This window comes from Oncorhynchus mykiss, chromosome 3 (assembly GCF_013265735.2).
Source record: "Oncorhynchus mykiss isolate Arlee chromosome 3, USDA_OmykA_1.1, whole genome shotgun sequence".
Classification (NCBI taxonomy): domain Eukaryota; kingdom Metazoa; phylum Chordata; class Actinopteri; order Salmoniformes; family Salmonidae; genus Oncorhynchus; species Oncorhynchus mykiss.
This window is the reverse complement of record NC_048567.1, coordinates 12,389,900-12,406,989: the sequence shown is the minus strand read 5'-3', so window position 1 is coordinate 12,406,989 and position 17,090 is coordinate 12,389,900. Positions and strand designations below refer to the sequence as shown.

The following is a 17,090-nucleotide window of genomic DNA, read 5'->3' as shown; positions in this document are numbered from 1 at the left end:
TGTGTCCACTCTGACAATGAGAACGGTAAAAGACTGGATTAACAATATATTAAATGCAATAACAAAAATTACCGTAACCAAAAAACATTATGGATTAGATATTATAGGAATTAATGGTACATTTATTACTGGTGATATATGTAATGGGGAATTGATAGACACTAACAATCACACACAAACAATTCTCACAATTAAGTTATGAAACAATGAAAGTGCACAAATTGCAGGAGAGAGACGTGCATTATGCATCCTAACACACTCCCCTTCCTCTTGGACTGTGCCATCCTCCGCAATGGATTAGTTCACTGAGATGGGTGCAAATCAGACAAGTATCTCGTGTTTAATAAATAAATATATACAGTACTAGTCAAAAGTTTGGACACCTACTCATTCAAGGGTTTTTCTTTATTTGACTATTTTCTACATTGTAGAATAATAATGAAGACATCACAACTATGAAATAACACATGTGGAATCATGTAGTAACCAAAAAAGTGTTAAACAAATCAAAATATATTTTATATTTGAAATTCTTCAAAGTAGCCACCCTTTGCCTTGACAGCTTTACACACTCTTGTCTTACAATGTAGAAAATAGTAAAAATAAAGAAAAACCCTGAAATGAGTAAGTGTGTCCAAACTTTTGACTGGTACTGTATATATTTTCTCCTGCTCAACTAAAAAAAATATTGGTTGACCAACATTCTAATGACCAAACAATCGACTATTTGGGGTCAGCCCTAGTGTCCACACACACACGCGTATGCAGTCACGCACGCACACACACACTTACGGGTCATCCACATCACTCTCAGTCTCACTGTCTGGCCTCTCTCTTTCGGCCTCCCTCTCCGGGGCCAGGTCGTCCGTGGAGGGAGTCAGCCGTGTTGTGGGTCCTCTCTCTAGGGAGGGGTGGTCCTCGTTGGTCTCCTGTAGCAGCACTGCACACCCGTGAGACTCTGAGAAAGACAGGAAAAGGGGGTATTTTCGCAATGATTCAAATCTCTGATAGTTATCTGGTAATACCAATGTTTGTGTTACGTAATTTATTATGTTTCAAGTGTTTGAAATCATGGTAGAAATTGTAATCTTGCTGGGATTTGGGTCGAATTTCATCCACAACCTACCTGTTTTCAGACTGGCAGCTTGGGGGTGATTGATTGGTTGTTGGCCCTCACCAGACTGAGTAGAGGCATCTGACTGGGTTGGTGCCAGGAAAGGGACCAATGAATGCCAGGGAAACACAGGAACTGACCGGGGTTCCACGTTGGTCCAGACTGCAAAAAAAATACAAAGAAATGGTTAGACCTACTCCTTTTATTCAGTGTAATCCAGTCAGTGAATATTATTTTTGAGCAACAGTTTATGGACTCACAATATGTCCAGACAATACACTCCTCATAGTAAGCTAGCTCAAACTAGCTTCCGATAAACAATCTCAACTTAATTATAAACAAGATTCTATTTCCAGATTTTGGGAACATATTGTTGTTAGCCTGTACACATGCTAATAGTTTATTTGTGACAATATGAACACTTTTCTAGTATGGTCAAGAAGTGACTATCAAAGGCCCATCTTCCCAGAACCAGTGGCCCCACTGGCTTAACCAATTAGCCTCAGGTATATACTCAAGGCTGTTGCTGCTCCCCATATGGGACACCTCTGGAAACTCACCAGCAGGTAGCTGATCCATGTGAGTATCAATCAGCCATGAGAAAGACCGGTATATCTCACTGCAAATTCATACTGCTACAATATTCAAAATGGTGCTGGAGACAAATATGAAAAACACACAGAAGTAGTAAATGACCATGACTGACCAAACATGCTCAGTCCTTGACGGAGGTATTGAGGGGTCTCTGATGAATACATGGTTGAAAATAGTCCTTTATGGTGTTTTTCCAAAAACGAGTCTGAATTTAAAAGGGTCCTTGAAAGCGTCCCTTTACAACGTCAGATAAAAATCCATGTGTTGAAAAATGAATCAGTGATCCAAGATCGTATGGTGGATGGCAACAGTGCTCGATAGTGCCTGCATCTGACGCTTATCTTCAGATTGCGGTCATCACGCACAACTTTCAATGCAATAGTCGCACTGCTATTATGATTTATCCGGTGGCGTACTGATATATCTGTAAATGTTGATTTCGGATTAAAATGAAGTCCCATGCGTATCGGTCAACAACATGAGACCAGCTCACGCTTTCATCTTTTCAAATGCCGCATTCTCTGCGAGCAGCCTATTTGTTCACGCGCATTGACGATAACAATTACATTTCCCCAGTACAGAACATCAAATACGGGGAATAACACAATGTAAAATGGATTGCCAACTAGTCAGTAGTCACAAGTTGCAACAGGATACAGAAGATACGACAATACGTTAAATATAGTCGGAGAAGTCTGTGTTCCTCTTGGTCTAATAACCCCTGATGCACCCTCGCCTGTTTGTTTACATTACTGGAGTGCTGCGGTCACGAATAGGTTAACTAGGCCTCACCCTCAGCCACGGAGTAAATTGGCACATCAGTCCGAGACATACGCTATCCTCGCGGCCATGTTCAACTTGTCTCTACACGTCCTCGCTTCAGTCTAGCAGTGTACAAATGGTGCGAAAGGCAAAAAATAAAATGTTTAGGGCAGAAACGGAGTATTCGATGTATTGCATTTAGTCGACCTGACAGCTAGCTTGGACGAATCTAACATTAATTGCTAGCAGTGGATAGCAAGCTGGCTAGCTAACTACGTGCATTAGCTATCTGGCTAGTTGTTATGCAAATGCTCAAAATGACAAAGCTATCAAATTCATAATCCTGCTAGATTTGTATCTGTCTGAATATCAATCAAATGCGTATGCATCGGACCGTGTGTAAAGTTATACACAACTTCTAGTTAGCTGAATTAATACAGGCTAGCAGCAGCTATTTGCCATCCATAAACTCCAGTACAGGCTATGCTCAGCAACATCATGCTTTTACTTTGGATGTTCTTGCTGAAGTTTGGAGGACAAGTGACAACCCCAATGGTTTATCGTACGTTAGCTGGCCACCACATACGTGGTTTATTGCCGTCTACATTGACGCAAGTAGCACTGCAATTGTCAGTCAAAATAACCTTTGCTACTTCAAAATACAGCCGACAGGTTCAACACGAGAAGGCAACCCGAGCCTCAAGTGCACCGGTCCAAATAACACCGTACCCTCCGTAACGCCCCTGGCCCTGCACCCGCAGAACAGAAACAGAAAGCAGTCAAAGAAACGCAATTATTGTCCTCATGTCACTACCCTTCCTTTACACAACAACAAAGGTCTGTTACTATTGTTTTTCTTCACACCATGAATCCACTTAAATTATTTGAGGAACAATGACTGCTGCGTGCTAGATCTATAAGATGGTAGCTAAATTGACAAAAAACCTGTCTGAATACACCTGCATTTTTTACCCCCAAAACCGTTAGCCACCTGCCTGTTTAGCCGTATGGTTACTGTCAGCATCCAACATTGATATTCTATTGCTTTGGCACCAACTCATATTAAAAATGTAAAGTAACGTGAAATCGTATTCACCATCAATTAACTTTCTACCACACAAGGCGGATCATATGCAGGTGTGCGTAAAACTGGTCATCCATCTCCCATATCCCACTGGCTCTCCAGTTGTTGGTTAAATCCAAATACCAATTTTGGGGTTTTCTTGAAGGCTAGCCACCAATGCACTACCCCCACTAACGTTAATATTTTGTTAAACACCACCGTGGCCTCAGTCGGCTCCCACACACACCCCTGCCTCGTATCTATCAACGTCTCAAAAAGGTAATCGACTGAAAATATAGTTGCCAGAAGTATTTCACTCCAACACTGTCATGAGCAGCGGCGATGATGATAACACGGACCCCAATGACAGAAAGTGGGGCGAGACCACAGCACTGTTCTGTGTTGGTTGCTGCCCCCCCTTGGACCACAGAAAACGACCGGATTGAGCTCAAAGGCAGGAAACAGAAGCGAGAGGCCAGCCGGAGATGCTCCGACACAGATCCGTGGAATCGGGGGCTTTATGGAAATTGCCGCTCGATGTCCGGTGCGATCTCCGCCTGCAGCAGGTCACTTCACGCGCGCCCACTCCTGTCCGTCAGCTCGGCAGGTATTTGTAGTAGAAAAGTTATCGTATCATAACATCTCCTCACTTTAGCTCAACTCTCTTCCCCACGATTTGTCCTCTCTTGCTTCGTCTGGCCCTTTATTTTTCCCCTCCCTGTTCCTTGTTGTAAAACTAGGCTGCCCCCTCTCGCTCTTTCAGTGTGTCAACCTCGCCCAACCGTGCCCCGCCCCTTTCTCTTAATCTAAGCTCCACCATTGGTCAAGGCAGCCACCTGTCATCCCGCCGCCGTGACCGCTGATTGGTTGAAATATGCACGGGAATGTCAGTCATATGCAAATCTCACTCGATCAGTCAGTCACTGATAGCTGCAATGAAATAGAGCTCCTAAAAAATAACATATAACATTGGGACATGACTTCCTATTGGCTGTTATTCAATCCCACCGTGACGTTTCTGGCGTTCATTTATTGGCTACAAATCCCAAATTGCCCAACCTGACTCATACCGCAATAATTACTATTCATAATCCCGCCCATGTCCCATCGGTCTATTTTAGATAGTATGCTAGATTGATTGCCGAGCAAGTGAACAGAGACACTCAGATGGAGGACAACAAATCGCTTGACAGAAGTTTATATAAGGTCCTTCACCAAACATAGTAAAAACGACATGCAGTACCGACTTCGTCCATCTGCATAGGGGGCACTCTAGAAATCAAACTCTTTGAAGTGTAGCTGTGAAACAGGTTCCACTAGATAGCACAGCCACAAAGTCAAAATTGGCACTATGGTAAAAATGTTTGAAAACAAAAATAGTATTTTTGGTCATAATTTAAGGTTAAGTAAGGTTAGCAGTGTGGTTAAAGTGCAAATGACAAGTGTTTTAACTACTTTGTAGATATGACACAAACAGACAATCATATCAGTTAAAAATATAAAATTCCAAGTTTAGTTTCAATGACTCAATATTTTGGACAAAAACTGACAAATGTAACTAAGGCTGGTATGTCAATACAATCAAACTAGCAAGGGTAATGATCACAAGTCAGTCATACTGTGGCTAATAGGCTACTGTATCTATGTATGTAGCAATCTAAAAACACGGAGCCTAACGTTAGCTAGCTGCTAGGAAAACGTCATGCCATTGGAGGAGTGGGTGACTAACTTTTTCTCCTCATCGTTTTTCGGTGGCTTTTCACAGCTAGAGATGCAGGTGTCATTTGGTTAGCTAGCAAGAACTTGAATGACTGTCATCCATTTATCTAGCATATATCTTGCGTTCGCAAATTCACTCTGGCTATCTAGCTAGCCTAGTGGTTAGTGTTGGGCCAGTAACTGAAAGGTTGCTGGATCGAATCCCTGAGCTGACAAGGTAAAAATCTGTGTTTCTGCCCCTGAACAAGGCAGTTAACCCACTGTTCCCCGGGCACTGAAGACGTGGATGTCGATTATGGCATCCTCCCGCACCTCTCTGATTCAGAGGGGTTGGGTTAAATGCGGAAGATACATTTCAGTTGAATGCATTAAGTTGTACAACTGACTAGGTATCCTCCTTTACTCTAATTTCTGAGTACTCTTGTCTGAGTGTGCCAGAGCGCAGAATAACTGATGAATTTACGAAAGCACAACATCTGCTGAATATGACCGGTGTCAGTAAACGTAGGGGGGGAAAAGTAATAGTTCGTCAAGAACGCTCTAGACAACTTGTAAACAGCCAAACCAACTCTGCTAGGGTGATTAAAATAGGCAGAGTGAGGTGTTCATTCATTTGTGTCTGGAAGTGGCAAGCTAGCCAGTTAGCATGGGTGCAGTTAGCATGGGTGGGGACTACAGAGTGAAGGAAAAGCAGTCAACAAGTGCTCAACATATGTGGGAACTCCTTCAAGACTGTTGGAAAAGCATTCCTCAAGAAGCTGGTTGAGAGAATGCCAAGTGTGCAAAGCTGTCATCAAGGCAAAGGGTGGCTACTTTAAAGAATCTCAAATTTGTATAACACGTTTTTGGTTACAACATGATTCCATATGTGTTATTTCATAGTTTTGATGTCTTCCCTATTATTCTACAATGTAGAAAATAGTACAAATATTTTGGAATGAGTAGGTGTATCCAAACTTTTGACTGGTACTGTATGTTGTTATTAGTTTTTATTTACTGCTGTATCTTTTAATTGTCCAAACACATGGCTGCTTTCCCACTCTATATTGCTATAGAATTTTCACAAATGCCTTACATGAAAATTACCATATTTAAGTGTTCGCTTAGAATAAAAAAAAAAGTGTAATATTCTTCCTGTGGCTGTATATGAACAGATTTTTAAAATAAAATGTCATGTTGCTAAAATGCTGTCGCTTCCACTAAGGTTAGAGTTAGGTTTAGGTTTAGTTAGGTTCACAATTTTAAGAAGATCAATTGTAGAAATAGGCAGGGTTTATGACTTTGTGGCTGTGGTAACTAGTGACAACCCGGTAATGCCTGTGAGACCACACTATCTGTATCTTTGGGCTTTTTGTTATTAAATGCATTAATAATATTTCCAGACAATTCCCTTCCACATTCCAGGAATCATGTCATTTATCCTCTGAGCCTGTAGGGTTATTACAGTGTAATAACATCAACCAGTCATCTAGCATCATCTAATGTAGCCTACTCTCTGATGTTATAACTGCTGCTCAGTGCTCAGCCATGTGTTTTGTGACTCAGCAGTGCATACACACACACAATGTGACTGAATTACAGGAATGCAAAAAAGAGACAGAGTATTGGTAATGAGTAATTAGCAGCATTAGAGAAGCTTAGAGGAACCAACGCCAGTGTCTTTTCCAACTAGACTACTACTCTACTACTTCTTCAACTAATTGCTCCACTACCATTGTGTTTTAAATAGTGGCAGTACAGACAACAGCAGCAGTTCCACATAATGGTAGTCATGAGCATTAGAAGTATTAGAAGTAGCCTAATGGTTGTGGAACGATGAAATACATTTTCACCACCATAAAATCAGATGGTTGGACAATTATTCACTCTATTACAACATGTTATTTAACAACGTGTATGTGACACACACACACACACACACACTGCTATGCGTGGTTGGCACACACACTGGCATGTAAACTGAGTGGTAAATGATTGAGTTGTTTGTGGAGCGTTTCTCTCAGTTTCCGTGTCATTAGTCAGAGACGGAGAGGGGAGGCGAGCAATGATGTCATTTTCCACCATAAAAAGCCCATTCAATCCCAGAAAATGTATTTTCTAAATGATTCCATAGTGCAGCTTAACATCCCCCAGACTGATTTTTAAATGTGTGTGTTTGTATATGTTGAGCACACATATCATGCACACACACAACAAGCACACACGCTTTCTGAGAGATACAAGCACACACGCGTGTACACACATGCACACCTGTACACACATACGCAGTCGCACTTACACACAAACCAGGACTGAGAAAGAAAATGAGTGGTGGAGGTTTTAGAAACAGGGAAAAATGGGTGGGAATAGAAGAGAGGGAGGTAGTATCAGTGTAAAAATAAACTAACAGTCATTCTGTGTAGAGGGGAGGAGAGATGGAGGGAAAACAGAACTTCTCTTATGGGAGGAAGGGTGGAGAGGCCAGAGATGGGGGAGATGGATCTCTGGCACGCTCGCACGCACGCACGCACGCACGCACACACGCACACACGCACACACACACACACACACACACACACACACACACACACACACACACACACACACCAACTACTAAGGGCACTGACTGCGACTCATATTACTGGATAAAAGGTTGCCTATAGATGTCTACATATAATTTATCACTAAAAACTGCTGCTAATAGAAAACTCATAACACGTGCAAACATACACACATTATGACAAATTTTGTGTTTTGGCACAGTACATCTACACACTTCTCACTAACAGCTGCAAATACTGTACTTCACAACACACAGTCTAAACTATGACAAATAGTGTGTCTAATACCCTCCAGCACAGTGTACATTTTATTTCAACTATTCTGTTCAATCAGACACAAATACAATAGAGGGAGGGTCTAATCTCCCTCTTCTAGCCAGTCATCTCACAGGGAGCTTTGGGAGCCAGCCAATAAGGTCACGGCGAGCGCTACTAGCTCAGATGAGGCAGATGTTGTTGTCATAGTAAACAACTAACTGTTCCAGAACCACTACTGAAAGACAGACATACAGTATCTGCTCGCAGCTACTGTCAATGACACAACTTAACATCAAAGTATTACCATTTCAAAATGCAATTCTCACATTACATCTGAGATGACTGTCTATTCATTTCATTACAATGATCTAACTATTAATTGATACAACTGCTCAAAATGATAAGTAACTGTTGCATTACTCTTAATGCATAGTTTTATGGAAACTGCCAAACAATATTCCATGTTTAGATCATGAAAGTTTCAGGATAATGAGGTCCATTGACATCAATTACCGTGGAACATGAACCAATTGGACTACATTATCTATGGATGTAATATTTCATCATCATTCTGTATCAGAGACTGTTTCTATGGTCCCATGTACCACTTTTCCAGACCATGTTTTCAGATTTGACATTACTGTACACTCACCGGCCGCTTTATTAGGTACACACATCTAGTACGGGGTAGGACCCCCTTTTGCCTCCACAACAGCCTGAATTATTCACAGTGTTGTACGGTAAGAAATGCCCTTCTGCACACCACTGTTTTAAACAGCTGTTATTTGAGCATGTGTGGCCTTTCCGTTAGCTTGAATGAGTCTGGACATTCTCCTCAGATCTCTCTCATTAACAAGGTGTTTTTCCCACAGAACTGCCGCTCACTGAATGTGTTTTGTTTATCGCACCGTTCTCTGTAAACTCTAGAGACTGTAGTGCGTAAAAATCCCAGGAGGGCAGCTGTTTCTGAGATGCTGGAATCACCATGTGTGGCATCAACAATCATACCACAGCCATAGTATCTTAGATTATGTATCTTGCCCGTTCTAATGTTAGGTAGAACAACAACTAAAGCTCTCTACTCTATACACTCTATATATTAAGTTGCAGGCAGCCACATGATTCGCTGTTCTAATGTAACCTTCTTTGATGGGCTAAATAAGGTCTGTAGAGCTGATGGCATGACCTATGTCATTGTGTGGGATAATATCAGGTTCCACCATGCTCAAATGGTGCAAGCATGGTTTCAGGCCCATCCACAATTTACCACCCTGTACTTACCACCGTACTCTCCTTTCCTAAAACCCGATTGAGGAATCTTTCTCCACATGGAGGTGGAAGGTATATTGTAGGCGCTCTCACGAACATGCCACCCTTCTCCAGGCCATGGATGACGCATGCAATGACATCACGGCAGACCAGTGTCAGGCCTGGATTCGCCATGCCCGAAGATTCTTCCCAAGATGTTTAGCTAATGAAAACATCCATTGTGATGTGGATGAGAACTTTTGGCCAAATCCACAAGACAGGGTTGATGGAAATATAGAAGTACAGTAATCAATCCTTTGTTTTGCTTTTTACGGTAAGCCAGGTGAGGAACACTGCAGGTGATGTTTTACGGTAAGCCAGGTGAGGAACACTGCAGGTGATGTTTTACTGTATTTTTCTTCTTTTTTTGTAGCTAATTATTTTTGCTTTGATTCAAAGAAACCTATGAGTGATTTTATTGTATTTCATCAATAAATGTCATATTTTGTTCACTGATTCCACTGTGTCCACTGTATTCCACTCTATTCTCTTTACTAGTCCTTTTACAGTGATGTATTTATGTGTAGTACCATAATGAAACATGTATCACATATTTTGTACTACAATATTTAATGAATGAACGAACAGTGAAACTATCGGTATCTTGTGTTTGGGTGATCTAAATTAATGTTCCTTTGATATTTCATGATATTGAGATATTTGAACCAATGATTCTGCAAGTGCAAGGTTTCTTTAAAGATATGAATGCACAATGCAATGTTTTGAACATTGGACAGCCTGTGTTACAAGTGATGACCGTTTTGAGTTTTGTGTCTAGAGTTTTGAAAAATGACCACAAGGTTCTGAAATTAGTGCCAAAGGGATTGTAAAAAAAACTGTAAATGAAAAATTCAGGATTTTGTGTTGTTGAAAGATTCACTTTATCAAAATTTAAATGGCAGTAGAAACAGACTTATTCTTTGAAGTGTTCTAATCTGTCATTCATTGTGTTGTCCATTCAGCTGGGATTTTCTCCCCAGTCTCTGAGGGAGTCACTTCTGTCATGGGAATGCCCAAGCCTGTGGCGTTAAGCGAACGGATAAACTAATGGGCATTAGACCCGACCTCGACGAAAAAAGTGAGAGACTACAGCTTTGAAACTGCCCTGAGCTCTGACCATGTCAATACATATAAACCGCTACAGAGAGCGACAGAGGGAGAGAGGGGAGGTTACAGCCCTGTCGCTGAGGGTACACTGTTATTAAACTACACTGAACAAAAATATCAACGCAGGCCACAATCAACAGCCTGATCAACTCTATGCAAAGGAAATGTGTCGCGCTGCATGAGGTAAATGGTGGTCAACATATACTGACTGGTTTTCTGATCCACGTCCCTACCTTTTTTTATTAAAGGTATCTGTGACCAACAGATGCATATCTGTATTCCTAGTCATGTGAAATCCATGGATTTCAAACCAAATGAATGTATTAAATGAACAGATTTTCTTATATGAACTGTAACTCAGTAAAATCTTTCAAATTATTGCATTTTATATTTTTGTTCCGTATATTTTGTGCATAAAGCCTCTACAAGCCTGTTTTTTATGAGTTTATAAATGCTTTCCTAACCCTAAATCATCTACAAGATGATGAAACAGAGATGAATATACATGTATTTTCATGTCTTTCTTTCATTGATCCCTAATAATCTGAACTGTTCCCTCCATATAGTCTGTCGAGACAATTCTAATTAAAGGTGCCACATTTAAAGGGATGGCTTTAGATACATTGAATCAAAACTAAACGAGAAAATCTGTTGAGCGGCAAGTGGGGGGGGGGGGGGGGGGGGGGGGGGGGTTCAGCGGTTGAATAAAATGTATTCCAAACCAAGCCGACAAAGCCTGTTATGTACCTGGCATAAGGTAAGTGTGAATACCAACTACTGAGAGTGTGTAGGAAAGGCGTGTGTAGGAAAGGTATTCATTTCCTGTGTCTGAATTGGGCCCACAGTGATGATATAAAAAGAAAAAGACTACATGGGGGCTTTAACATGTGCAAGTTATACAAGAGTCATTTCGTTTGGTAGACTATGTGATTATGTTTGGTAGGAAAGAATGTTGGGTAGCAACAAATGAAACAGCACGCGGGTGCAGACAGATCACAGAACAACAGGCAGGAAATACAAGAGATTATCAATAGACATTCAAGCCATTAAATTGAGGATAGACTGAACCTAGAATTATGAGATCACTTGGGCTGAATACTCCCCTACCTCTGAGAGACCTAATAGATCACCATGCAGACTTGACTGAATAGTGACAAACCACTAGTCCAGAGGACAAAACGAAAGGACATGGAGAGGAGAGTGTTGAAATTAAAGGGAGAAAATCTTGAAGGAGAGAGACCCCCTCAGCTAAGCTTAACAATCTCCCTCTCCTGTCTCTGATTGGTGGAGCTCTGCACTGTATCTGTGTAGGAGTTTGTTCTCATCGAACCAAAAGCTACATATTGAGGGACTGCATAATACTCTGTGTCTACAGGAATATCTTCACACTGTATGAGGTGTTGATCTGTGCTGCGGGTATGTGTGTCTGTGCGTTTATGTCCAGTTTCTCTGTGGGTGTTTCCTGTTCTCTGACATGAGGCTCTACGTGAAGTCCCTGACTTTCCGCCCCCTCCAACACCCACCCTGACTCCCACTCTCACCTGGCATCACATATAGGGGCACACCACAGTCTCTCTCTCTCGCCTTTCTCCCTCCAACACCCACCCTGACTCCCACTCTCATCTGGCATCACATATAGGGGCACGCCACAGTCTCTCTCTCTCGCCTTTCTCCCTCCAACACCCACCCTGACTCCCACTCTCACCTGGCATCACATATAGGGGCACGCCACAGTCTCTCTCTCTCGCCTTTCTCCCTCCAACACCCACCCTGACTCCCACTCTCATCTGGCATCACATATAGGGGCACGCCACAGTCTCTCTCTCTCGCCTTTCTCCCTCCAACACCCACCCTGACTCCCACTCTCACCTGGCATCACATATAGGGGCACGCCACAGTCTCTCTCTCTCTCCTCTTTCTCCCTCCAACACCCATCCTGACTCCCACTCTCATCTGGCATCACATATAGGGGCACGCCACAGTCTCTCTCTCTCGCCTTTCTCCCTCCAACACCCACTCTCACCTGGCATCACATATAGGGGCACGCCACAGTCTCTCTCTCTCGCCTCTTTCTCCCTCCAACACCCATCCTGACTCCCACTCTCATCTGGCATCACATATAGGGGCACGCCACAGTCTCTCTCTCTCGCCTTTCTCCCTCCAACACCCACCCTGACTCCCACTCTCATCTGGCATCACATATAGGGGCACGCCACAGTCTCTCTCTCTCGCCTTTCTCCCTCCAACACCCACCCTGACTCCCACTCTCACCTGGCATCACATATAGGGGCACGCCACAGTCTCTCTCTCTCGCCTCTTTCTCCCTCCAACACCCATCCTGACTCCCACTCTCATCTGGCATCACATATAGGGGCACGCCACAGTCTCTCTCTCTCGCCTCTTTCTCCCTCCAACACCCATCCTGACTCCCACTCTCATCTGGCATCACATATAGGGGCACGCCACAGTCTCTCTCTCTCGCCTCTTTCTCCCTCCAACACCCACCCTGACTCCCACTCTCACCTGGCATCACATATAGGGGCTCTCGCCTTTCTCCCGCCCACTTTCTCCCACTCCCCAAATCCATCTCTCCCCTCTCTCTCCTTCCACCTACCAATCATTTGCTCTATCCAATTATAACTCGATTCTCCACCCTTCACAGTTACCACGGTAACAGTCATGTTGGGCACAAGTCCACATGTCACTTGTGGAGACCAATGGCCCCCTGAACGCACCACAACACACACCACCCTCCACCTGGCCTCTGTGTCTTCCATAGAGACAGAGCGTTATGATGTCATCTATTCGTGAGTAATCAAATCATGGAATTCGGCTTCTGTAAAAAACAGAACTAGTGTGCGTCATGTCATCCTGAAGCTTTCCTGAGACCATAAGCTGTGTGTGTTTCAGTGTGTGATCCAGCCTGCTCAGACAAATCATGGACATAGGTACAAGAGATGCTCAATGTTCTTCGGTACACACATATCCACCATCGACAGTCGAGCTCTTTGTCGTCTGTTATTTTCAGACACAGGACACATGTGCACTAACATTGAGCATTACCCTGTTCAAGAGCACAGTACTTCTCCTGTTCTCACTCCCTAGCCACTGATCTAGGATCAACTCAACATTGCCAAATCCTAACCTTAACCATTATAGGGGGGAACACACCAAACTGACTCCAGATCAGCGTCTAGGTGCGCCGTCCTCCCCGTCCCTGTTCTGTGGCTGAGATGTAATGTGTGTGTTTGTCCACCTGGAGGCAGTATGAGCCAGCAGATAAAGCACCAGCAGACGGACAGAGCCATGCCAGACAGCCTGGGAAAACACTCGAGCAGGAGAGAGAAGAAGAGAGCGGGAAGAGAGATATTCGACCTCCCTAAAATAAAAACTGCTCTCCTAAAGTAAATCTAAGTCTAACTTAGGCCGGAGAGCACCTGTACTTCAGAGGAACATTAAAAATGTACTTTTTAGACCCCCCCCAAAAAATATATGTTTTATGAAGTACAATAGTGACGCATAAGCCTGCCCTTGTGTATTTGACTATATATACACGGTAATATAACTATCACGATATGAATGAGTGTTAGTCTATCCAGATGTGTGGTAGTCTGTTGCCATGGTCTGGGAGCCAGTGCGGGGCTTTAAGTGTTACGTAAAGGGGGGGGGGGGTTGTTATTCCCGGGTATCTGTATCCGGGTAGACCAGGATGGCGAGAGGGAGAGGAGGAGACTGCAGTCTATGGAGCGAAGGGTTAACATGGAGAATGGGAGCTTTTTGTGGTTTGGAAAAGGCAGAGCGAGACAGAGAAAGGAGAGGGGAAGAGACGGGTCTCCAGTTGCTTTTCCTGAGTGTGTATATAAGTGAGTGCCCTGTGTTGTATGTGTGTGTATAAGTGAGTGCCCTGTGTTGGGTGTGTGTGTATAAGTGAGTGCCCTGTGTTGGGTGTGTGTGTGTGTAAGTGAGTGCCCTGTGTTGGGTGTGTGTGTGTAAGTGAGTGCCCTGTGTTGGGTGTGTGTGTATAAGTGAGTGCCCTGTGTTGGGTGTGCGTGGCGTGCCCCGTGCTGCATCTGTGTGTGTGTTTGTGCCTGGCCGGCCCCAGTGGTGGGTGTGTGTGTGCCCGCCTGCTGTTGGGTAGATGTGTGTGAAGGTGCTAAGCCCAGTCAGGCTGGCTGTGAAGCACCGACTATCCAGATTTCACCTCATAATCACAGAGAAAGCTGGAGTTTCCATTTGGCTCTGAGTAACTAACAGGGTCTACTAACTAACACAGGGCTGAGAAGTTAGTTCTAATATACTCTGTATGAAGCACACACCAACCACACGCACAGTCCTAACCTCACTACAAAAGGTTCATTCATGCTACATACAGTAGATTTGTATTCCAGAAAGTAACAGCATAACCTTGTTTGACCGGGCCTGGCCAGAACTAGGCTACTGCTGTAGGTGGTCACTTTAAAGGTGGAGCACATAGCCTAACTAGAATAAGAAGTGAAACCGTTGATTTGAATTATTTAGAGAACAGTCAGATTCTGAAATCAAAATGTTAGAGTAGGCGTGTCAAAATGTAATGTAGAGGCCTAAGTTGTTTATCAGAGTACTATTTATGCGTCCATGTTGTTCCATATGATGTACAGCAAATTGCCCTTAGCAGGTAATAAAGCCTGAGAAAAACACAGTTGCCATGACTTTGTGTGATGTGTATTTCGTGCTAGGTTCTGTGGTAACATTAACAGTACAAACATGCAAATAAAGATTTGACCCGAGCACTTCAAAGTCAACTACAAATCAATTTAGAGAGCAAAACATCATATTTTTGTCTTGTGTCCATGTTCAAATGTTAACTAAAATGTCAGAGATGAACCGAAAGAGGCAGGACTATGTCTTTCCACTTCCACTGACTGCGAAGGGAAGGGGAACTGCGTAGCGCCAGCTTCTATTTGTACTGCATGTTGTGTGCGTGTACATCGGTGTATGGGAGTGTTTGCTTTGTTGCCATGGCAACAGACGTTTTGGCACGTACACATCATTTCCGGTGTTCGATGATTGATGCGTGGTTGCACACACACACACACTACTTACAATGCATCATGCACATATTACATACTTTTCCCTTTCATCCTCTCTCCCTCCACCTCATCCTTTTCTCACATAGTCTCTCAATGGTTCTATCAATTTTACAGCACTACCCTCTGCTCTGACATTGACCCTCTTACTCTCTTTATAAAATGAACTTTGAGTTACAAACACACATGCAGTCCCTGAATCCAGAGTTCCGTCTGAGTTTGAGAGTGGTTACATTTCCCAGCCACATCCCTCAGTTCACCAAACCGAATGGCAGGGCTACTGTTAGGCTGAAACACAAATCCCAGACTGTGACTTTGAAGTGTGTGTGACGATAATAAACATGAATAAATGGAACATTGTATTGGATGGGTGGAAGGAGGAGTGGAAACAGGGGAAGGAAGCTGCAGAAAACTCATCCTTCTGTCTCACTTCTTCAACAGAGTTCAATCTAATTTACCTGACTCACTCCTCCTCCTCCCTTCTCTCTCACATCTCACCTCTAGCCAAAGCTGGAGGTCTACCAACTAACTCAATTGTACAGCCATTCAGTAGAGAATGGAGGGAAGGGGGTGCTGGAATCATCTTATAAGTGACCTGCCCAGTGTGAAAGTACATGATGTTATAAAAAATATATATAAACGCAACATGCAGTTTCATGAGCTGAAATAAAAGATCCCTAAAATGTACCATACGCGCAAAAATATGATTTCTCTCAAATTTGGTGTCCAAATGTGTTTACATCCCTGTCAGTGAGCATTTCTGCTTTGCCAAGATAATCCAAATCAAGAAGCTGATTAAACAGCATGATCATTACATAGTTGCACCTTGACCTGGGGACAATAAAAGGCCACTTCTAAAATGTGCAGTTTTGTCAATTGGCATACTGACTGCAGGAATGGCCACCAGAGCTGTTACCAGAGAATTTAATGTCAATTTCTCTACCATAAGCCGCCTTGTTTTAGATAATTTGGCAGTAGGTCCAACCGGCCTCACAACCGCAGACCACGTGTAACCATGCCAGCCCAGGAACTCCACATCCAGCCTCTTTACCTGCGGGACCGTCTGAGGCCAGACACCCGGACAGCTGATGAAACTGAGGAGTATTTCTGTCTGCAATAAAGCTCTTTTGTGGGAAAAGCTAATTCTAATTGGCTGGGCCTGGTTCCCAGATTATGGCCTAATGACTGATTTCCTTATATGAATCTGACTGATTTCCTTATATGAACTGTAACTCAGTAAAGTCGTTGAAATAGTTCCATGTTGCGTTTATATTTCTGTTCAGTGTATACAGTTGAAGTCGGAAGTTTACATACACTTAGGTTGGAGTCATTAAAACTTGTTTTTCAACCACCCCACAAATTTCTTGTTAAAAAACTATAGTTGTGGCAAGTCGGTTAGGACATCTACTTTGTACATGACATAAGTAATTTTTCCAACAATTGTTTACAGACAGATTATTTCATTTATAATTCACTGTATCACAATTCCAGTGGGTTAGAAGTTGACATACACTAAGTTGACTGTGCCTTTAAACAGCTTGGAAAATTCCAGAAAATGA

General features: G+C 43.0%; 1 protein-coding gene across 2 annotated transcripts in view; it reads right to left on the bottom strand.

Annotated features, from left to right (window-relative positions):
- The window catches only part of LOC110503596 (protein capicua homolog), a 62,141-nt gene that overhangs the window by 23,992 nt on the left and 21,059 nt on the right, over positions 1-17,090 (bottom strand). For both annotated transcript variants that reach the window (XM_036969319.1, XM_036969326.1), the window contains exons 3-4: positions 1,127-1,276; positions 793-958 (exon numbers count right to left, since the gene is read on the bottom strand). In XM_036969319.1, the coding sequence (XP_036825214.1) occupies positions 793-958; positions 1,127-1,276 (316 nt within the window). The remainder of the gene's footprint in view (positions 1-792; positions 959-1,126; positions 1,277-17,090) is intronic.